The sequence below is a fragment of the Dipodomys merriami genome, unplaced genomic scaffold (assembly GCF_024711535.1).
Source record: "Dipodomys merriami isolate MVZ:Mamm:240054 unplaced genomic scaffold, mDipMer1.0.p SCAF_12, whole genome shotgun sequence".
In the NCBI taxonomy this organism is placed as follows: domain Eukaryota; kingdom Metazoa; phylum Chordata; class Mammalia; order Rodentia; family Heteromyidae; genus Dipodomys; species Dipodomys merriami.
The window spans coordinates 1411578-1434816 of record NW_027202493.1 but is presented as its reverse complement, the minus strand read 5'-3'; the positions used below and the strand labels follow the sequence as shown (position 1 = coordinate 1434816).

At 41.3% G+C, this 23239-nt stretch overlaps 1 protein-coding gene and 1 non-coding gene across 5 annotated transcripts in view; both read right to left on the bottom strand.

Annotated features, from left to right (window-relative positions):
* Positions 1 to 313: 313 nt before the first annotated feature.
* The window catches only part of Slc20a2 (solute carrier family 20 member 2), a 98908-nt gene continuing 75982 nt past the window's right edge, over positions 314 to 23239 (bottom strand). For all 4 annotated transcript variants that reach the window (XM_070016070.1, XM_070016068.1, XM_070016069.1 and 1 more), the window contains 6 exons: positions 17884 to 18000; positions 14739 to 14942; positions 12696 to 13284; positions 10863 to 11048; positions 9361 to 9445; positions 314 to 1861 (listed from right to left, as the gene is read on the bottom strand). In XM_070016070.1, the coding sequence (XP_069872171.1) occupies positions 1703 to 1861; positions 9361 to 9445; positions 10863 to 11048; positions 12696 to 13284; positions 14739 to 14942; positions 17884 to 18000 (1340 nt within the window). In that variant the 3' untranslated portion in view covers positions 314 to 1702. The remainder of the gene's footprint in view (positions 1862 to 9360; positions 9446 to 10862; positions 11049 to 12695; positions 13285 to 14738; positions 14943 to 17883; positions 18001 to 23239) is intronic.
* Positions 19384 to 19489, bottom strand: LOC138823464 (U6 spliceosomal RNA). Its single transcript, XR_011370819.1, has one exon. It is a non-coding gene; the product is annotated as a U6 spliceosomal RNA (small nuclear RNA).

The following is a 23239-nucleotide window of genomic DNA, read 5'->3' as shown; positions in this document are numbered from 1 at the left end:
TGTGATACATGTATATTTTCAGTAACAATAAAAAATAGACTTGATATTTTGAACTAGGTTTACAAAAAAAGCAGAAAGTAGAGTGTTCCTATATACTCGTTCCCCTCTTCACTTGTAACCATAGTCTCCATTATTAATGGAGTAGCTTGTGAGCCCATAGTTTCCATCAGCATTCCATCTCGTAACCAACCCCCTTATGGAGGCTGCCGCTGATGGAAGCTGTAAGTAACTGAATTTCATAGCTTCTATTTTTTTGTGGAAACTGAAAGAAGAACATTAAATGTATACTTAGAAAAGGACTTCAGAGGCCAACTTTTGAGGGGTACTTTTTATTATAAATTTATTATGGTTGATTAATGAAAAATCACAATGAAGTACCAAGAAAATGTTTGTCAATATAAAAATTTTAGCAGCATTTCCAAAGTGTCAAGCTCTTACATTAGTTCTACTTCCTCCCTCTTGCTAGCAACAGAGAATCCAGTGCTCTCTATGAGCCTCAGCTGTTCTGATTAGTAAAGGCCCCGAGGAACTCAAACCCAGTGTATTTTGAATTCCTCAGCACCCAAATTTCTAGAACGTGAAAGCACACAAAAAGCCTCACTGGCTTTAATGTTTGAGACAAGATCTCAACTTTTCAACTGCAGGGGAAAACAGGGATGGAAGTTTCACTGGGATTTGATATGTAGTGCTTAGCCCTCATCCTGTACCTGTACATTCTCCACGCTGGTGACAGTGAAAGGCCACTGTAGTGCTGACTGGTATCTGGTATGTGGCAGCAGGGGGGCTGCTGATGAGGTGGGAATCCACAATGGGACATGTACATGGTGGGCAGCTGGTACTCAGCCACACCCTTTGCTCTTGGCAGATAAGAGCTTGGCTGGTCTTTCACACCCAGGCAAATGGGAGTGATGAGTGACAAGGGAGACAACAAGAAATATAATACTGGCAAACTATTCCCCTGCTTCTTTGGTACTTCCAAAATCCTCTGATCAAAAATGTATAAGGGAAGCACACCATTAAAATTACAGTTTTAAGTATTTACAAAAGAAAGTATATATTATACAGTAACCCATTTGTACTATGTGAACACATTCTGCCAGGAAAGCACTTGTGAGCCCCTGGCCCAGTTTTACATGGTACATGCAGGCCTGTGTACACTGGCCTGACTGTAACCCGGATCTGCTAGCTCACTTTTTTACAGTATAGAAAAGGGAAAAAAAATACCAGTTGGAAAAAGAAATTATTTTCCAATCTACACTTCGTTTCCAAAATGTTCTTAACATTTGCCACTGAAATTATGTACAAGATTTATTGAATATTGAATTCTAGGCAATAGTCTCCACTCCCATCTTGAGTATGTTTGAAATAATGCTATTTGGTATATATAATATATATTTAATATATAAGTAACTGCACCACATATCACCACGATACCAGTTTAATACATACTACTATGTACAGTAGTTAAGTTAGCTCTGGAAGATGAACCTCTGCAGCCTGGGAGAGCAGTGTGGCATGGGGCCATCTGAAAGGGATGTGCAGGGCTGAATGGGAGACAGCCATGCATGTGAGCGTGTGCACGCATGTGCGTGTGCATGTGTGAGAAAGAAAAGAGATATGTCAGGGCACATACCTCCCGCACACCCATGCTAGACTATCTACCATTTTACTTATTTACTGGTGGGAGGAAGACAAGTCACACCTATGGAAGGATCCCATACATGAGAAGAGCCATGACAGCAGCGCTGAATAACCCTGCCACCGGGACAGTCACAAACCAGGCCACAAAGATGTTCCGGAAGAGGCGCCAGTCCACGGCCTTCCGGGAGCGGATCCAGCCCACAGCAACCACTGATCCCACCTGGAGAAGCACGAACATTTTAAAGTGAAAATAGCATGTTTCAAGGTAAAATGCATAATCTATACCATCAATGTCAATGGCTAAGCATGGACATAGACATAAACATAAAATGAAGTTGCCCATTATTTTCCTTAGTTTGTAAAAAGCTTTTAAAGGTAGTTTTGATTGTTTGGGGAATATTTTATTTTAGTTTCCAGTCCTGCTGTACATTTTCACCTACATTCTGCATAAAAATGTATTATTGGATCTATAGGTAATGATGACTCATTAAATGGTTTGGTATAATAGATGAAAATCAAAATGTTAATAGAGTAGGTTTCCAAACACTTGCAGGTCACTTATGGTTTGTTAAATTTTTAAAAAGTAAAAGAGATATAGCTTTAAGTGTCCTAGAAAATGAAAATGATAAGAAAACACAATGTTGGCTGGTGCTGGTGGCTCATGCCTGTAATCTCAGGAGGCTGAAATCTGAGGATCATAGACAGAAAAGTCCGTGAAATTCTTATCTTCAATAAACCACTCAGAAAACTGGAAATGGCAGTTGCTCAAGTGGTAAAGCGCTAGCCTTGAGCTGAAGAGCTGAGGGACAGTGTTCAGGGCCCAGAGTTCAAGCCCCACGACTGACCGAAAAAAAAAAAAAAACAAACCAAAACACAATGTCCACATTTTATACCTCATATGAGAAGTATTTAAATTCAAAGAGTTAACAGTGCTCTTGGTCACACTGGAATTGGATATTTAATAATTCCATGAAAAATATGTTGTTTTTACTGATCTTCTCACACTTAATGGTGGCTAATGACATTCAAATAGGAAAGGCAATTCACAGCATCAGGAGTCTAACTGGAGAAAGGGAATCACTAAAAACTACAGTTTATTGAAAGGCGGTTAATCTGATATTCCACTAACCGAAGCCAAGATTAACCAGCAACTCTGGTGCATTTCCAGGGAAACAGCTAACTGCATATGGAAAGGGTCATCACAATGACCAGTTGTACTCAGTCTTTGGCTATAATTAGTATACTAAATTAGAAAATAATAGACAATGATTTTTCTATTTCCTAAGCAATGGCTAGATTCTGCAGATCCACGGAGCAGCATAGACAATAGCCTTCGAGTATAAAGTCTTCTGCTTCTTCCTTGTGCTAATCTATACATTCTTCTTTTCTTGTTAACACTTTTTTTTTTTAAAGAACATAATATAACCTTATAGCAAGTCTTTAGAAAGATCATGTAAAGAAGGGCAGACTTTTGGTGGAGATGCCTGAATTTCTTTAACCATTCCCAATTTGTTTCTATTTTTTCCTTATCAGAACTAGATCTACCGTGACATTTGTTCATATAGTTTATCTTTAGGCTTTAAAAGTAGTATTCTGTAAAAGAGATTACTAATTAGAATGCAACATTTAAAATATATCTTAAAATAATTTGACACTTTGAAATCTTAGGAACTCCCAATAAGTCAAATTCACCAAATTTTAGCACATTGCTGCAATATATGGAGAGAGATACATTTCCATTACAATAGCTGTCTTCTAAACAAGCCTTTCTTTTCTGCTAAAGTTTTAGCAATTTAGTCTTTATTTGCAACATGGTGACTTCCTCTTTCCCTGCCTATCATCTACTTTGAGAGTGTTCCTTCCTCGCCAGTGGGCTCAAAGTTGCCACACAACTTTGTGAAAGTTATTATGGTGTGAGACCTTCCATCATTCTGGGAATCTAGAACATTATAACCATCTCCTAAATTGTCCTCATGGATTACTGTCATTTTCTTTCTCTACATTTTGTGATGCTAGGGATGGAGTGCTACTTGCTCTGTCACTGAGCCACACACCAAGGCCTCAGATGTGTTCTACGACTGAGCTATACCATCAGTCCAATACATACAGCTATAATCATGACTGAGGCCGAACCTTCCCTTATTTACCCAGTGTCATTCCATCTGGTTTTTTTTTAAACTTATTATTTCTGTTTGAGGCTTAAACTCTAGGCCTGGGTGTTGTCCCTGAGCTCTTTAGCTCAAGGCTAGCACTCTACCACTTGAGCCACAGCGCGCTTCCTGCTCTTTTTGTTTATGTGGTGCTGAGGAATCGAACCCAGGGCCTCATGCATGTGGGGCAATCACTCTACCACTTAGTCACCTTCCCAGACCCTCCATCTAGTTTTTAACATCTTGTCATGATTTTTGCTTATTTATGTAGTGAAATCTAATGTGTCTCACACTTACTTTGTGATTATTATTGAATAATGTTATTAACTTTGTGATTCTTAATACAGAGATTTTTCTTAATCTAGTATTTGCTTTGTTTTGCTTCTTTCTAGTTTCATGCAATCAATAAGATAAGCTTATGCTTTTCTTCTGTGATTTCTACTTAGCTTGAATATCTGATATGTATTTAATTCCATTTTTAGTCTATTTTTTCTTTTTAAAACTTATTAGTTTAACAAAGCAGTTTGTAAATACAATATATCTTGATCGATGTTATCCCTTTCAACATTCTCACCCATCCCTCCTCTACTCTTCCTTCCTTCATCTTCTTAAATTTTTAGGATATACATTGGATTCTTGACTGCATTCTCGCCCTTTCTTCTCCCCTTTTCCTCTTCTCCTTTCCCCTTGACTCTACCCATCCCCTTTGAGTACTCATTTCCTGGTGTTTATTTTGTTTAACTTTTTATTTTACCTTCCCAAGAAATTACACTATTTGAGTTCTCCCTAAATATTCTAACATTTTAAAAGTAGATTTTATTATACATTTAAGGATATTTAAAAATACTGAAGCCATCAGATTTATGTTCATATATCTGAAGAGTTAATTTTGGTGCTAATTTTGTTTTTCTAGGTTTATATCTGTGTTACTTTCTGGTTAAGTTTTTCTTTTCTCTTTTTTTTGTTGGTTGTGGGGCCTGAACTCTGGGCTGGGCGCTGTCCCTCAGCTCTTCAGCTCAAGGCTAGTGCTCTCCCACTTGAGCCACAGCACCACTTCTGGCATTTTCTGCTTATGTAGTGCTGAAGAATTGAACCCAGGGCCTCATACATGCAAGGCAAGCACTCTACCACTGAGCCGCCTTCCCAGCCCAGTTTTTCCTTTTTCAAAATATGCCCATACTGGGTGCTGGAGGCTTACCCATATAATCTTAGATATTCGCGAGGCTGAAATCTGGAAGATTAATGTTCAAAGCAAGCTAGGGCAGAAAGAAAATTCATCTACAAAATAAGCAGCAAAAAGCTGGTCTGGAGATGTGGCTTAAGTGGCAGAATACCAGTTTAGCAAGCAAACTGAGCAAGCACAAAGCCCTGATTTCAAATGTCAGTACAGGCAAAATAAGGAATATAAATATATGCTGATATGACAGAACCCATCTCTTGGCTGTCTCTCAATTCTTACTTAAGTATTGACTTTTTAATTATTGTAGTTAAACATGTGTAACAAAATTAACCATCTTAAGTATTTCTAAGTGGACAAGTAATTCTAAGTGGACACTGTTGCATAATCATTCCAAAATGTAAAGTATAAAAATAAAAACAGTGAAGGCATCTGTGCACTGGTGGCTTACTCCTGTAATCCTAGCTACTCAGGAGGCTGAGATCTGAGGATCACAGTTCAAAGCCAGCCTGGGCAGGAACATCTGTGAGATCCTTAGCTCCAATTAACCACCAGAGAAAACCAGAATTGGTGCTGTGGCTTAAGTGGTAGAGTACTAGCCTTGAGCTGAAGAGCTGAAGGACAGACAGCGCCCAAGCCTAGACAGAGTTCAAGCCCCATGACAAAAAAAAAAGAACAGTGAAGGAAAAATAGGAGATAGGCCTTGCCCCCACCAACTTTTGGCTCCATATAATAGGTAATATGCTAGTGTCAGAATCTCTTCACTTTTCTTTTAAAATTGCCCTCCCCCACAACCTGTCTGTCCTTCCATTCACCCATCTTCATGGTACTGTGGTCTGAATCCAGAGCCTATGCATACTAGGCAAACACATGACCTACATTATTCGGTATTTGTTTTATATTTTGTTTTTAAGATAGGTTCTCACTAACTCTGCCTCAGCTGGCTTCAAACCTGTGAACCTTCTGAGTATCATTTTTTCCTACCAAAATAATATTACTTTGTAAAGTTCCAAGAAAAGTTCTGCTGGGGCTATCAGTGGGGAGAACAGATATTTACAGAACCTGCTTTTCTTGGTCAGCCACACAGCATGTCCCAGATTCCACCTAGGTCTGGACTTCCCCTATCTAGTACTCCCATTTCTTTGTAGAATTACTCTAAAGTAAGTGTTTTCTATAATTTTTTTTTGGGGGGGGGTCCAGTCGTGGGGCCTGAACTCTGGGCCTGGGCACTGTCCCTCAGCTCTTCAGCTCAAGGCTAGCGCTCTACCACTTGAGCCACAGTGCCACTTTTGGCTTTTTTCTTTTTGCTTATGTGGTGCTGAGGAATCGAACCCAAGGGCCTCAGGCATGCAAGGCAAGTGCTCTACCACTGAGCCACCTTCCCAGACCTGTGTTTTCTATAATTATGAAGGGATTTTCCTTTACATTTTTAAATTTGCTGACAAATGAGGTCTCAACTTTTGAATTTCTGAATGGGGCTTACTTTGTATCTAATGATATGTTCAAACACTGGTACTTTAGCCATATATCATAGATGGTTGCATTTGTTCTGAATGAATTGCTAGGTGAAAAATGCCACACATCCTTCTGGAGTTCCCTCAGCATACCGGGCAGAGCCCTGCCAGGCCAGGCCCTGCAGAACCAGGTGGTGGTAGTGGTGGGACAGGTTTGGTGACAAGCCCTGTTCACTAACCTTGAGCAGAGCTCAGCTCAGCAGATCTGTTTGGTCTTGCTTAAATGTTCTTAAATTTTTATGTCACTATTCATTGGTTACTTGTGTGATTTTAAAACTAGGTTTTATTATTAGGTTAATTCAGTATGTGCTTTAAAAGAATGTAGAAAAGATTATATAATGGAAAAATTATATCTTTAAAAAATGGAAAAGATTAACTAATGAATCTAGAATAGAAGAAAGAAAACTGTCCCTGTTGCCTTTTTGTTTATTAGGATGAGAATGTTATTGATTGAGGTAGTAGGGTTAGAACTCAGGGCCTTGCACAATTGCTTCTCTTGCTTTCTTGGCTTCCAGCTCCTCTTTTTTTCCCTGGTTATTTTGGAGATGGAATCTCATGAACTTTTCTACCAGGGCTGGCTTCAAACCATGATCTTTGGATCTCAGCCTCCTGAGTAGCTAAAATTACAGGTGTGAGCCACCAATGCCTTGTTAAATGATTTTTTTTTTTTTGAGAATTCTGTTGTGTCCTATTGTTCTGGTCTCCTACTTTTTTCCTCAGCATTTCTTATGTATATTTTTTCAGAAAGTAATGTACACTGTAGATTCTCAAAGTGGTAGCCACTAGCTTTGAGCATGAGAGCTCAGGGACAGCTCCCAGGCCCTGAGTTCAAGTCTTATGACTGACCAAAAAACAAACAAACAAAAAAAGTTCAGTAAAATAAAACAACAGGAAGCAGATACACAAAAGTGGTGAGGTGAGTTATGGAAAAATGGGTAGACAAATTAGAAGAGTAAAGAATGCAGTTAATCCAATGTAAATGGGAGAGAATGAGGGAAGGTGTGACACTGTCCAAAAAGAAATGTACTCTTTACCTGTCCTATATAACTACAATCCCTCTGTATATCATCTTTATAATAAAAAAAAATTTAAGTAAAAAAATAGAAGAATCCAATGTATAACCTACAAAACTAAGGAGTAGATGGGGAAAAGATGGTAGGAATGTTGATAATGGATGACATAGATTGAGATATACTGTATTTGTAAACTTCTTTGCTAAATGGCAACTCCTTTGTACAACTATTTAAAGATAATACAAAAAAAAGAAAGAAATAGGAAAAACCAGGTGTTGGTGGCTCACGCCTGTAATCTTAGCTACTTAGGAGGCTAAGATCTGAAGATCGTGGTTCAAAACTAGCCTGGGTAGAAAAGTCTGTGAGATTCTTATCTCCAGTAAAATATTCAGAAAAAGCTGGAAGTGGCTGGAAGTGACGCTTTGGCTCAAGTGGTAGAGTGCTAACCCTAAAAATAAAGAAGATCAGAGACAATGCTCAGGCTCTGAGTTAAGCCACAGGACTAGAAACAAAACAAAACAAAACAAAACCAGCTGGAACTGGAGCTTTGGCTCAAGTGGTAGAGTGCTAGTCTCAAGCAAAAAAGCTCAGGGACAGTGCCCAGTCCCTGAACTCAAGCCCTAAGACCAGCACAAAAATAAAAATTAAAAAAAAAAATTAAACTATGCACTTAGTCACAGAAGCATGAAGTAAACTTCTACCCAGAAAAATCCAAAAGCTCATCTTAAACAACAGCTTTCATATTTGTTTTCCTGCCAAGTTTTCAACTTTGCACAGGTTTTAATGGTGGTCCAACAAGAAACTTCAGTCTTTAGCATTAGATAACCATTTCTGAGCCTCTTGTGATTCTGTTAGACTCTACATAGATGTCCACATCCTTTGAATGTTTCCCCATTCCTGACTCACAGAGACCTTGTTCCCAATGCCTACACATAGTTTATGTACACACAGTAGTTGCTAGAAAGCCCGGCCCTGGCCTTGTCTTAAATGTGCTAGCTGACTTAGAACACCCTCGTAAATATCATCTGACCTTAACATCTGTGGCATTTGCTATCTATGTACAGGTGGTGCCTATTCATTAAGTAAAATCTGGACATAGCTCTTATTTTGTTGAGGCTGGTTGGTGTTTGTACCCAGGAGGTCCATGGGGAGGGAGATCTCAACATTATCTCCAGGTACCAGGAAACCTGGCTGAGGACCTGGCAGCTGTTCACATCTAATTCCCTAGTGCTCACAGCACCTGGAGCCCACTTCTTCTCATCATCCCTCAGGGCTCCTCCTGTTCCAACATTCCACCACCCTGACAACACACCACCCTCCTATCCAGCTCTGTCCAGCTGGCAGAGGGAATAGGATAGTACTCATTTGGAATCTACTGTAAGGCAAGAATCACTGTGAACATCATATTAAGGAAAAACCCAGAGACAACAGTCTTTGAATTCTGCCAAGCTGATTTGTTTCCTTCCATTCCTCTCTGCACGACAGAGGCCCAGCCCCCTGCCCTAGGGAAACACTGTCAGCTCTGAGGGGAACTCCAGTAAGGGTTAGTAGGGGAGGCCCAGGACTAACAGGGAATGGGGGTTGGAGAGGCACCATGGGAGGATAAGTGCTTAGTCAGGGTCAGACCCTGAGAAGGCTTAGTCTGAACAACAGAGGTTCACACTGAGGATCAGGAAAGACTCAAGGACAGTTGGAAGAAAGCAAATACCCATCTCCAACAATGCTGTGATAGAGCATTGCTCTTTCGCACATATCACCATGCACAGAATGCTGCCAGCTTTCCTGGGTTTTGTGTGTGCTCTGACTGCCCTGGCCTGCCCCGGCGGCTGGTGGCAGGCTGTCTCCCTTCACTGGCAGAGGCCTACCTTGCAGTGTGTGGTGCTCACAGGAAGCCCGATGTTGGAGGCGATCACCACGGTGAAGGCTGAGGCCAGCTCAATGGTGAAGCCACTGTGGGGAGTAGAGGAAGATATGTCACAGGTGCTCCTGCTCTCCTCCTCTAGTGCTACAGGCACTCCAGAACATTCTGTGGGTCAGCGCTGACTGCTGACTGGGCCAGATGAACATTAGCAGAAGAAACTGCTGCATAATGGCAACAGTTCACGCCAGGACTTCACATTATCCTGTTGCCAGCCCCAACAGCCTGCTTTCCTGATATGTTTTCAAAATCCACACACTGCAGGAACTGGGTCAGAAGTGCCTGCTGTGTAGTAAGATGATAGAGTAGTCATCTCTAAAGGAACAGGAAAAACTATGCCCTCATTTTTAAAATGTGCTCAGATGACTAATTTTTCTTCAAATTAATCTTCTAAAAGAATCTTTTGCTCAAATGAATTTCAAGAGGGGAAAACTAGGAACAAAAGGAAGTTGAATCCTCCAATCTCTTTTTTAAAGAGAAAAAATTTTCTTACAATGGGTAGTTCCAAATTTTAGTTACTTTCTCTCAGTTCTGTTTTAAGCTTGTTATTTAAGCTCTGAATAGACCTAAAGGCCCCACAGTTGAATGAAGCCTCTGACCTCACTTTTGACAACAAGGACATGTCCCATGTGGCTGAGCTTCCTGGACAATGGTCAAGTTAGCCCTGGAAGGACAGCAGATGGGAGCTGGTATGGCTGAATTATTTCTGGGAAAGTCAGTATTGTACTTTGGGTCTGGGATGTTCACCAAAGGCCCACACGTTCAGGTTATGTGAAGCCTGGCCCATCCATCTTTGGTGGGGGGAACCTTTATGAGGTGGGTCGCTGGGGATGTGGCACTCTTGCTCTTTGGTCCTTCTCCCATTGCTCCTCTGTCATTCTGTTCATCAGCCAGGGAGTGAGAAGTTTTGCTCTGCCATCTATTCCCTCTATGATGTACTTCCTTACCATAGCCCCAAGAATGAGGCCAACTATTGTGGACTAGCACTTTCCAAACTGTGAGCCAGAATGAACCCATTCTCTTCATAAACTGATTATCTCAGGTATTTTGTTAGAGTGACAGAGAGCTAACTAACACAGAAAAGAAGCCAGATGGGCTGTGGGGGCAGGAGAGTGGGCGCAGTTAGAGGATTCTGGAGATACAGATTCCAGGTGTGTGATGTTCATGTCCTGCCCTCTACACCTGCTCTCTGTACTTCCCACTGCATAAGGCCATCAGCAGGGGTGGATGGGGCTGCTGCCTGCTTGTCCTTTTCCCTTGCTGCCTGCTCTGTCTCTGTCAGCTTCCTTTATTCTACTGCCTCTCACAATAGGGCACTGGAGATGGAGGCACAGAGTGCCCTTTTCCTCAGGACTCTTGACATATTGACATAGGTCAGCAAAGCTCAGCAGGCAGTCGACCTCAGCTGTCAAACTGTCTTCCCATGCCACACCTGCTGGCTTAGCTCACCTGGATGGTGTGATCGGAGTGAGGTCCTTTCCCATGGTCTGGATCACTCTTCTCCCCCAAACCCAGAGACCTGTGCAGATTCCAGCTCCACCATAAAACAGCAGCCAGACAGGAGTGGCTGCTTCTTGCATTACTCCACCTTGTTTATAAATCAGCCACAAAGCCACCAGGGGACCAATGGCATTACTGGAAAGAAGAGAAGGTTACACAGATATAAACATGGCACTGTGGTTCTCAGTTGTGAGAATTACACTTATGTTCACCTGCAACATGCGGATATAGTATACAATCTAGTAGTAAAGAGTTTATTTCAGCATACTACAAAATTTGGAATTTTAGCCATTTTAAGTACATAGTTCAGCACTCAGGCCTTGAGTTCAAGCCCTAGTAGAATATACAGGTATAAAAAAAAGTTTGCATTGGGACAAAAGGTGAAACAATTCAGCAGTGATGCTCACTAGATACTATGTTGGAAATGAACTGTACAACTTGGGCGGAGGAGGGGAGTCAGGAAGGGAAAAACTGGGAGAAAATGAGGGAGTGACACTGTTCAAAAGGGAATATACTCATTACCTGATCTTTACAACACATTTTTTTATACATATAGTTCAGTAGTGTTAAGCATATTTAAATTGTTGTCAAACAGATTTCCATAAGTTTTTCTCTTGCAAATCTGAAATTCTGTACCCATTAAACAACAGCCCTGTGCCCTTCCCACTGATGCTGGCAACCAGCATTTTACTTTCTAGTTCTGTGCTGCTGATTACTTTAGATATCTTGTGTATTAGAATCAGATAGTATTTACCTTTTTGTTACCAACTCATCTTACTTAGTATTATGTCCTAAATGTAACAGGCACTCAGAACTGTTTGCTGACTAACTTAAAAGCTCATGAGCCAAGGTGTTTTGCAGCTTTGAAAACACACTTGAATAACAAGAATCCAAGTCCAGGGTCCATTGTCTTTTCTTAGATCACAGTTACTAACCTCCTAATGGTTCCCATCTGCTTCTCTTTAGTCTATTTGCTGAACAAAGACAGAGTCCTGGGAAATGAATACCACAGCAGTCTGCGCTAAGCCTCTGGTGGCTCCCTTTTTCTAAGTAAAAATACTTCATTTTGAAAATTTATTTTTTTCTTCCTGCTGTGTTGTCCAACTTGGCCTTTAATTCATGGACTCAAAAGAATTTCCTTTCCCCAGACTCTTAATAGCTGGGATTCCATTCTGCATGTGACCCTCACTTCCTGGTCTGGTAACTCCTAAGCACTCCAGACCTCCATGACCTCCTACTGACTAGTCTCTACTCTCCCCTCCAGGGCCTACCTCCAGTTTTTGCAACTGCTGCTCCCTTTTCCTATGTGGCTACCTGGCCTGGTCCCTCAATTCCTTCCCTGCACAGCCCATCCACACTGCACCCCTTGGGTTCCCAGATCCCTTCCTACTTTTCCATAAGCCTTCTCCTTGTCCAGCATGCTCTGTGCCTACCTGTGCGTTTACCATCTGCACAACTCTCCCGGGGGTGGGGGAGTAGGAATTTCTATTCATGCTCTTTATTGCTGAACCCTAGTGTCCAGTGCTAATTCCCAATGCATACTTCTTGTTTGATTTTGGTACTGGGGTTTGAATTCAAGACCTTGTGCTCATTAGGCAGGTGATCTATCACTTGTACCATACTCCAGCCCTTTTTGCACTGGTTGTTTCTTGGAGAGGGTTTCACACTTGTTGCTTGCCATCCTGGATCACTCTCCTACTTCTGTCTCACCCATAATAAGACAAGAAGTGTGGCCACCAAGGCAGGCCCCATGTTGCTTAGTGATTTAATGAATATAGTTACCTCACGTCATTGCCTCCGTGTGCGAAGGACCCAAAGCAGGCTGTGAGGACTTGCAGAAAATGGAACAGCAGGTGGACCTCAGGGGCATCCTTCTCCTGTTCCTCCTCTGCAGGGTCCTCCCGAGGCTGATCAGGGTCTGGAAGCTCTGACGCCAGCTTCATCTCCACACCACCCTCCTCAGCCTCGATCTCTGCTTCCGCTACCGCATTGCAGTAGCTGGAGTAGCTGTCATAGCGAAGTCTCTTCTTAGAATAGGCCACAGTGTCCCCCACCAGCTTCTCACTATCCTCCGGGGCCGAGGCTGAGTCAGCTGCCTTGAAAGTGGCGTGCACGGGCATCCCACAGATGGCTGCGGTGTAGCAGGTGTAGCTGTTGTTGCGCCGCAGCAGCCGGTAGTTGTTCTCAGGGGCCGGCTTCTCCTCGGAGCCCCGGTCCACGTGGATCTTATGCAGCAAGTCCTTGTAGAGCCCCGAGTCTTTGTGCACCGTGTGATACACGTGGCCGTCACTCCTTGTGTGGCTGTCGAAGCCAAATGTGCCGTTGGAGACGGGAGACTTGGCAGAGCTGGGCGTCATGGACAACGCCCTTCCTGGCAGGGATTTAGGAGAGTTTGGTTTAGGGCTGGGTGTGGCTCAGGAGTGGGACAGGTGACACCTATAGAAGGTCTAGAAGGTCTTATCCTCCAGCCTTCTCAATACAAAGCTGTCTACAAAAAAAAAATGCTCTCTAGCAGCTCATGGTATTGATGTCTGGAAGGCTGGATTATGGGTGATTTAAATATTTTTATTGACATACCAGGAGGGTCTCATCTCAACAAATCTATTCATGTATACAGTGCCTCTTGGTCCTAACTGACCCTTTACCATTTGATCTTAAAAGTAACTATAAATAATATATAGTAAGGCCAAAATTAAAACAAACTTGTGAACAGAGTAACACAGTATATCAAAAACAGTATTAAGGGGCTGGGAAGGTGGTTCAGTGGTAGAGTGCTTGCCTCGCATGCATGAGGCCCTGGGTTCGATTCTTCAGCACCACATAAGCAGAAAAAGCTGGAAGTGGTGCTGTGGCTCAAGTGGTAGAGCACTAGCCTTGAGCTGAAGAGCTGAGGGACAGCACTCAGGCCCAAAGTTCAGGCCCCACGACTGACAAAAAAAATGGTATTAAGTTCTGCTAACGAGAATCTTTTAGAAATCACTGCAACACTTTCTTTTTCTAATCAACAAAGGGAGGAACTTCATAAGGAATTTATTGCAGAACACCTTCATACATGAGACAGAGACCTGTTCAAGGGAGACTGAAGGGCTGTCTGCTTCCAAAAGGCCATTCATGCCCATCAGAGGCAGTGCCTGTGAGGTTAGCAGTGAAGTTGATGTGCTTACTTTGCAGGACTGGGAGTGTCCAGCATGTGCTTTTGGTTCAATCCTCACTACCGCAAACCCATCTACTTGCCTTGGGCTAAGTTTGAGTGAACTCCTGTGGAAAGCAGGTGCTGGCCTCCACCTTGCAGAGGCAGAAGCTGCATGGATAGAATGGGCAGGGACTGGAGCACTGTCCATCAGTGTTATGAGAGTAAAGGATGGCCTGGGATGGTCTGAAGAGTTTCTAGAGTCTCTGGATCTATGGCATAGTCATTAGGAGAAATGTCTTTAGTCTTCAGCAATTTGGTGAAGATAGGCTCAGGTAGCTGAGGGTGCTCAGTACAGACACTTGCTGTGTCAGACACCCACTATGTAGGCCTTGATGCCTTGGTAAGACTATAAAAAGCTCCTGGAGAAAATCACAGGCCAAGAGGAAGCCTCTCTCGGTAACTGTGGAACCATCTCGAGGTTGCTTAGGCCTCTAGGTTTTATTAAAACATAAAATTGGGGCACTGAGGAAAGAGCTCAATGGTAGAACATGAACTTAGTATGTGTGGATCATCTCCACCATCAAAATATACAACAGGAAATTGGAGGCTCTTTGTGCCTGCTCCCAGGTTCGGATGGTCATCCCTGAGAAGTTTCCTGACACACATAAACCCGGTTTCCAGGTAAGCCTTACCATATGAGGCCCGTGGGTGGTTCCCTGTAGATGTGCCCTCTAAGGCCCCTGTGGTCTCCCCAGGTGGCCCCGTGAGAGGGACAGTGCTGTCATCATTGGCCTTGGCACCTGGAAGCTCCCTAAAGACAGGAGATTCCACTTCTTGGACTTTACTGAGGCTTTCGTCAGATACTCGTGATAAAGCACCTTCTTTTTGTAATTTGCCTAGGAAAATAGAGTCGTAACTATAAATTCTGGAAGAGAATTCTTGCGACTGAATAATAATAATGAATGTTAGAAACTGTAGCACCTACTTTGATAACAAAACAACAAAAAAAGGTTCTATCTAGATTAAGAAAATAAAAGTAGAAATCAACTATGTGGAAAATTCAGCTGTTGAGGAAAAGACATGGGTACTTACGGTCTGAGTCAAGAGGGTTAGACATGTGACTTAGGCAACCTCAGAGGCAACATTCTGTACCCCTACCACTGACCAAGCTGATCTATGTTCTTAAACTGGCTGCAGAAGCCCTGAAATGTTTATCCATTTTCTCTTCAAAGAGATTTGTTCTAGCCATGGTGGTTTTCTTCTGGTAAATAAATTATTGGTCTCAGATTTTTTCATCATACCAAATTTTATGAAGGAAATAAAATTTTTAGGGAGGTCCTACTTACTTAAAAAATCCTTGACTTTAAAATGAAACAAGGATGGCAGGGAGATGGCTGGCACTTATAGTCCTAGCACTCAGGTATAGACTAGGTAAGAGGACTATTAGAGGCCAGGAGTTGAAGACCAGCTTAGGCAATACAGTGAGACACTGTCTCAAAACTGTAAAATAGCTGAGTGCTGGTGGCTTACACTTTGTAATCCTATTTGGGAAGTTGAAATTGGAAGGATCATGTTTTAAGGCCAGTCCTGGCAGAAAAATTCATAAGACCTCTTCTCAACCCACTACTAGGTACATAATTGAGATCCTAGCAAAACCAGGAAGCCTGATTGCAGTTCAGAAGTGCACATGAATAGGAAGAGAAATCCTACCCTAAAAATAACTAGTAGAAAAAAAATCAGAGCTGGAGGTGTGGCTAGTAGAATCACACTCAGTAACATAACAAAAAATGATGAGCGAAGGATTTCTAAAAAGCTGTTTTAAACCCCAATAGTTTCTTTTAAATCAAATCAAATACATAGTGCTGTTAACTCAATTATCTTGTTGTTTGGAAGTCATCTGGCACAAATTTCTACGTTCTCACAAAGAACTGAAAAGAAAACACTCACAGATAATCTCTGTCTATGTTGCTTGCTTCTACAGATAGTGCTAAGACTATGTCCTCTATGGCACAACAGAAAATGGACATAGGATCTCTGATCTCAAATTGTTTATAGTCTAGATGAGAGAAGACAGTATTTGTACAGGTAATAATAGATTAACATTTATATGAGGAAGTTATTTTCTTGATTGTAAATAAGCAACTGAAGCACAGTGAGATTAAGTTATTAGTCCACATTAAGTTATTGGCCTAAGTTTCCATAGGTAGTAAGTGGCAGAGCCAAGTTTAGATCTGCGGTCCATATCCTATGTATTATTTTTGTACTTAAAATAATACAAACAGAAGTGTATATTAGTACATCAAAATACACGACTGACGAAAAAGTCTCCTAGGAAGCAAGCAGGAGTATGAGAATTTCCTGCTGTGACATCATAGCCAGAGAGCTGGACAGCAAATATTTGAGGGCCTGAAGTTAAAGTTTAGTTATTAGGAGAATGTTTAAAAACCAAAGGATTTAGTGACACTTTAGCACTTCCCTTGGGGTAAATCAGGCAAGCAGTGCCAGTGGAGCTCATGGTCTGCACATATACTGGAGGTCATACTTACTCTCAAAAGAGACCTGGATCCAGATTTATGGGAAAGGAAGGAGGGTCTAGTTTTTAGCCCATTAACAACATGACTTTAAAAGTTATCATTTCTTAATACACACAGTAAACTGACTGCATGTGGGTGCTTGAGTCTTCAAAGATACACTGACTTGTACAGTCACCACCACAGGGAGATGTCAAGAAAGGAGTCAATCAGCCCCCCAAACTTGGATGGCACAGTCCAAATCGAATCACCAGTGACTGATCTGGTCTCTGACCCCACAGCTTTTCCCTTTTTACAGTCATCTAGATAAGAATCACAAACTAGATAATTTTTTCACTCAGCAAATGCCCTTGAGATTTAACCACATTGTTACAGGAACTGACAGTCTGTTGCTTTTACTTGGTGAGTAGCATTCCAGTGCATAGAGCACTAGTTTGTATATTCATTCTGTGCATAAACTGGTTTGTTTCCAGTTTCAAGTGAATATAAATAATATATAGGACCATAAAATGAAAGTATATCAAAATGAACTCCAAGAATTGGAAACAAGAGGTTCTAATTATGTCTTATATGTAGTTATTTCTTTTTTTTTCTGTTTTAGTTTTCTGTACCCTTTGTCTTGTATGTAAGTTTATCTGATTTGTGGAAGGGAAAGCGACTCACAGAAACAGCAGGACAAAGGATGAACTAATGCACTAGACACTATTATGGAAATGAACTTTACAACTTGGAAAGGAAGGGTGTGGGGAGGGGATAACAGTGTTTAAAAATAAATGCACTTTGCACTGGCTGAGAATGTGGTTCAGTAGTAGAGTGCTTGCCTAGCATATATGAAGCCCTGGGTTCCATTCCACTGTGGCTTAAGTAATAGAGTGCTATCCTTGAGCAAAAGAAGCTCAAGGAGTGCCCAGGCCCAGAGTTCAAGCCCCCAGGACTGGCCAAAAAAAACCCCCAAAACAAAAAAAAAACAACCCACTTCATTACCTTGCTTATGTAACTGTAACCCTCTTCTTTATCAGCTTTACAATAAAGATATTAAAAAAAATAAAAATACTAACTTGTTTATGCAAGTAAGGGCAAATGTACTTCAAAAACTTTGGGAATTATAAGAAAAAATAATGGTGCTACAAACATTCACAGATATTTGTGCTAGTTTAAATGTTCATTTCTCTAGGAGTGGGAAAGAGTATGTGATGGCAGCAAATTGCCCAACTGTCTTCCACTTCCTTCATGTGTGATGACTTGTTACACAGAAGTCTTAGATCAGGAGCATTTTGTAATTCAGAAGAATAAAAATGGCACCTACCTGCTATTTTCCTCCGCATCCATGGACACACAAAGAGCCACACAAAGAGGGCAAACAGCAGACCCACACCAAAGGAAATGAGCACTATTGCCCACACCGGAAGAGTCAGGCCCAGCACTGGGAAAGGAAAACCAACACACGTATCACTGGTGAACCTGCATATCAATGTGCTTTCTGTTCCCCAATCTTAAACAAACTACTCCCTGATTTTGTACTTAATAAAACTCTCAGACTAAAGACATAGATCAGCAGTAGAGTGCCTGGCATGCACAAGACCTTGTATTTAATCTCTACCACCATAAAAACAACCTCTCCCCCAAGCAACAACAAAAATGTCTCCCAACCAAAGCAAACATGTTGTTTGGGAATAGAAAGGCCACATGTTAAAGATACACTCCATGTAGTGGATATTATAGTCTTTCTAATTATCAAAATGCTACCGATTTGGTACAAAGAGCATATTAAGTTGGACATAAAGCTGTTAATTTCATCTTATGCTTGCATCCTGAGTAGACAAACATGGACGAGGCACAGTTTGGGCTACTACTGCCCTTCTGGTTTCCTGCTTGTTAGAAACTCTGCTTTGTAAATGGACTTGGTTCACTGGCCATGCACATAGGAATCTTTCTTAAATCAGCTTAGGAGTAAAACATTGTTCAAAGGACTCTGACCTTCGAATGTGACTCTCCTTTGAAGCATCAGCTTAAGGGATTACAACACAGAAAAACTTCCAATAAAACCAAATAATGCACACTGAGTAACAATTACACTAACCAATAAAAGAGCAGAAGTAGACATGGCTCAGGGACATCTTCCCTCAGCACTGCTTTGTCTGCATTTTGGCCATCTCCCCTTATGGGGCAACAAGCACCTACCAGACACAGTCTCAGAGTACAACCTGAATGTTAATGCACACACATAAACATACAACATATGACCAAAAATACCTACATAGCACAATCTGCAATGGTAAAATTCTGCAGAAAACTAATCAACTGTCATGGAAATGGAAAATAATTAGAGTGCACAGTCATACAGGGAAGCAGGTCTGTGTACAGGTAGGGAAAGAGGCCTGAGATTCTGTAAGTAATACAGCCAGCTATATGATGTAGATGCAACAGGGTAATCCCTGTTGAATGTGTGAACACACTTTCTTCTGGAAAACTAGATAGGCTCATTTCTTAGTACATATACTTTCACATTGTATATAAAATATATAATAGAATATTTGCGGGGGGGGGGTCCTGGGGTTTGAACTCAGGACCTGAGTGCTGACCCTGAGCTGTTTTGCTCAAGGTTAGCACTCTTGAGCCGCTTGAGCCACAGATCCACTTCTGGTATTTTGGTGGTTAATTGGCGATAAGAGTCTCATGGACTTTTCTGCCCAGGATGACTTTGAACCACGATCCTCAGCTCTCATTCTCCTGAGTAGCTAGGATTACAGGCATGAGCCACTGGCACCTGGCTAAAATATTGCTATAAATTAGTTATTATTGTTAAAAAATTATGGAACCCTTCACAAGTTTGCATGTCATATTTGTACAGGGCCATGCAAGACTTCTCTGTATTGTCCCAATGTTAGTGTATGTGCAGCCAAAGTAAGCACACTTGCAAATTATTAAACATTTTTACTTTTCTTTTTCTTTTATCCTTCTGATACTGGGATTTGAACTTGTACTTGTCACACTGCTTGCTTAGCTGGCGGCGCTATCACTTTAGCCATCCATACCTCGTGTTAAGCTTTTTTCCAGCTACTGTAGAGATGGGTTTCATAGACTTTTCTGCCTAGGCTGGCTTTGAACCTCAGTCCTCCAGCTCTCAGTCTCCCAAGTAGCTAGTATTATAGGTATGAGCCATTAGCTGAAATTTTATTTTTCCTTTTTTTTGGGGGGGGGGGAGTCCAGTCGTGGGGCCTGAACTCTGGGCCTGGACACTGTCCCTCAGCTCTTCAGCTCAAGGCTAGCGCTCTACCACTTGAGCCACAGCACCACTTCTGGCTTTTTTCTTTTTGCTTATGTGGTGCTGGGGAATCGAACCCAGGGCCTCAGGCATGCAAGGCAAGCACTCTACCACTGAGCCACCTTCCCAGCCCCTTTTCCTTCTTTTTTATTTGTGTGTGTGTGTGTATATATATATATATATATATATATATATATATATATATATATATATACACATATATACATATATATATACACATATATATATACACACACATATAATATATATATATATATATATATATATATATATATATATATATATATTAGTTGCACAAAGGGGTTTCAATGATGGTATTTTCACAATGCAGCCAATCAAATTTGCTCCCTCTCATTCCCCTTCCTTAAAACCATTTACATGGATTTCATTTTTCTATTTTCATATATGTGTTAAGTACTTTGACCACTTTCATTCTCAAAACCCTCTCTTTTTCCTTCCCTATTTGTTTCTTTTGAAAGAGTTATTTATGAAAACTTTGCTCATATATTTAGTGATGTAAGCTTTGTTACCTTATTATTTTATACAAACAAACCAGCTCAAAGTTACTCGAAAGTATTACTGAATATTTTGATAAGTGGAAGAGGTTTTAGGATGAGAAGCTGATATTAGAAATGGGGAGACAGAATTAATACATATAAATATTATAAACGAAACCCTAGAGCTCTAGCTCATGTACTAGCTAGGGAGTCACAGGTTGGAATCCCAGTACTTTTACTGGTTACCCCCAAACTCTAGTGACATTACCATGCCAGGCTGTGCTGTGTTAGCCAACAGCCAGGCTGTGCTGTGTTAATAGGCAGCCTGGCTCCCCACAGCTCTGCCTGTGAACCTGAGCCTGAACTGCTGGTAGAAACAGCACTCTCTCTATCCACTCTGGGGTATGCAGGCCGGTGGCCACAGCAGCTGGGCCTCTGTTTCATATCAGCATGTTAGTGTCTTCATACATGTGACAGGGTCACTCCAAGGCTGTTTCCTGTCCAACTGAGTGGTAGCTACTCATTGTCCACATCAAACTGATCTGCAAACATCCTACCCACCATTGGTTGCTTCCAAGCATTTGGTTTCTAAAGTGGTTTCCCCTTTGTGGCTTACTTGATAAAACTGTTACATGTGCTACTTTTGGCTTTGCCTACTGACCTGATCTAAGAGAGGCAAGGCCTGCATATTGTGGAGAAAGATAAATGATTTGGAATAAATTGTTTTTGTTAAATGAGTGAGCACTTTTGCTATCAAGCCCTATTTTTTAACATCCATGCTAAGCAGGCCCAAAATAAAAGTAAAGAGCATTTTCCCATGCTTCTCCTGAGCCAATCTCCATACTTCTAAGTCAGGGCCCACATGGTCCTACCAATCAAAATGGGAAAGTGAGGTTGGTTACAAGATTTCTGGATCCTTTACTTAGACAACAGGACACCGTATCACACCTGCCCTTTGTAACTTTGCTGTCATACCTTCCATTGACAGTGATTTGGTCTGGAAAATAGCCAGAAAATGATGAGATGACTCTCTGTGTCATGAGAAACTAGAGGGAAACAGACAACGCCTGGGGGCAGAAGGGTACAAATATGAGGGAAGAGGAGGAAGAAATGGAATCCAGAAAAATGGAGGGAATGCTGTTCATAGTAAGAGAGGACAGAGGACCAGGATGGAATAGCAAATTATCCTAGCAATAAAGAAATGTACTTAACAGATTAGCAAAGAACATTATTATTATTATTATTATTATTATTTATTTTTTGCCATTCCTGAGGCTTGAACTCAGAGCCTAGATGCTGTCCCTAACTCAAGACTAGTGCTCTACCATTTCAGCCATAGTTCCACTTCTGTTGTTGTTTTGTTTTATTTATTTATTTTTTGAATTCAGTGGTTAACTGGAGATGAGAGTCTCAGGGACTTTCCTCCTGGGCTAGCTTCAAACTACAATCCTCAAATCTCAGCCTCCTGAGAAGCTAGGATTACAGGCATGAGCCACCAAAGGCTGGCCACAATTATTTTTAACACCTACATAAAATAAATGAAATTGACATTTATGTTATCCAACTCCAAAGTAGACAATCAAGATTTGATAGTTAGAATCTATTCAGTACATTTAGTTTACAAAAGCACTAAGCCTGGAGTGATGGCTCACACTGGTAATTCTTCCCAGTACTTAGGAGGCTGAGGCAGGAGCATCATCATTTTCAGGACAGCCTGGGCTTTTAAAAGTTTTCTTCCTGTTTTTTTTTTTTTTTTTTTGTTAAAGGCTCTTGAATTAATATACACCTAAGGCAAAACATTTTTCAGGCTTTCACATTGTTTCCAAATAATTACACCTTCAGAGGGCACTGGGCCTGGCTCTAGATTCCTTCTGTGGAAAGACAAAATAGGGCACAGCTTGAATTGCTCCTGTCTACTCAGCCAAAAACAGCGTCCAGGCACCAGCACCGGGCTCTCACCCTCTGTTCTCTGCACCAGCCACTACATGGCCTTTCAGCTCAAGCTCCTTTCATTTTCTAAACAACAAAATATGATGAGTGATTTAGCCCTAACCTCAAATATCTTTACAATTCCGTCCCAAATCCCCGGAATATCAGATCATCATCCAAGTCATTTAAGGAAGAAATGAATACAACCTTTTATATATATAAAAAAAGATTCTATCTCCACTGTCATTACTTGATTTAACCTTTAGTTTTTCACAGGTCACGATCATTATTATGAGCTGTACAATGTCATATACCTCATACTTTTTTGTTTTAATTTTATATATAATACAGGCTTATTGTAAGGATATCACAAGGACCCACATGGAACTGTCTGATGTACAAATATGATATTCCCTGCTTGCACTCACTTCCCAAAGAAAAGTGTGTGTGGGGGGGACTATCTGCTGTTGTCTTTTCAGGCATTTTCTAGATCACTACAAATACACAGTGTGATGCTTGCATGGGTTTCTTTTTTAATGTTTTACCTCTTCATATAACAGCAATAGGATTACACTATGCACATGCTATGCTTTGTCACACAATGGTAGACTGTGGGCCACCCTTCTACACGTTCACACATGCACACATAGGTTGACTTGCTTTGCAGGTTCTCCTTACTAGCCTGCCTCACTTGAGAAAATTCACTTACTGGTCTTTGTTTTACACCAACTTTTCAAACATTTGAGGAACCACCAACAAAAAAGAAAGGCTGGGAAACTTAACAAAAACATATATTTAAAAAAATGCTAGCACTGGGGCTTAAACTCAGGACCTGATTGCTGTCTTTCAGAAGCCTTTTCATTCATGGCTGGTGCTCTACCACCTGCACCACAGCTCTACTTCTAGAATTTTGGTACTCGGAAATAAGAGTCTCACGAACTCTCCTACCA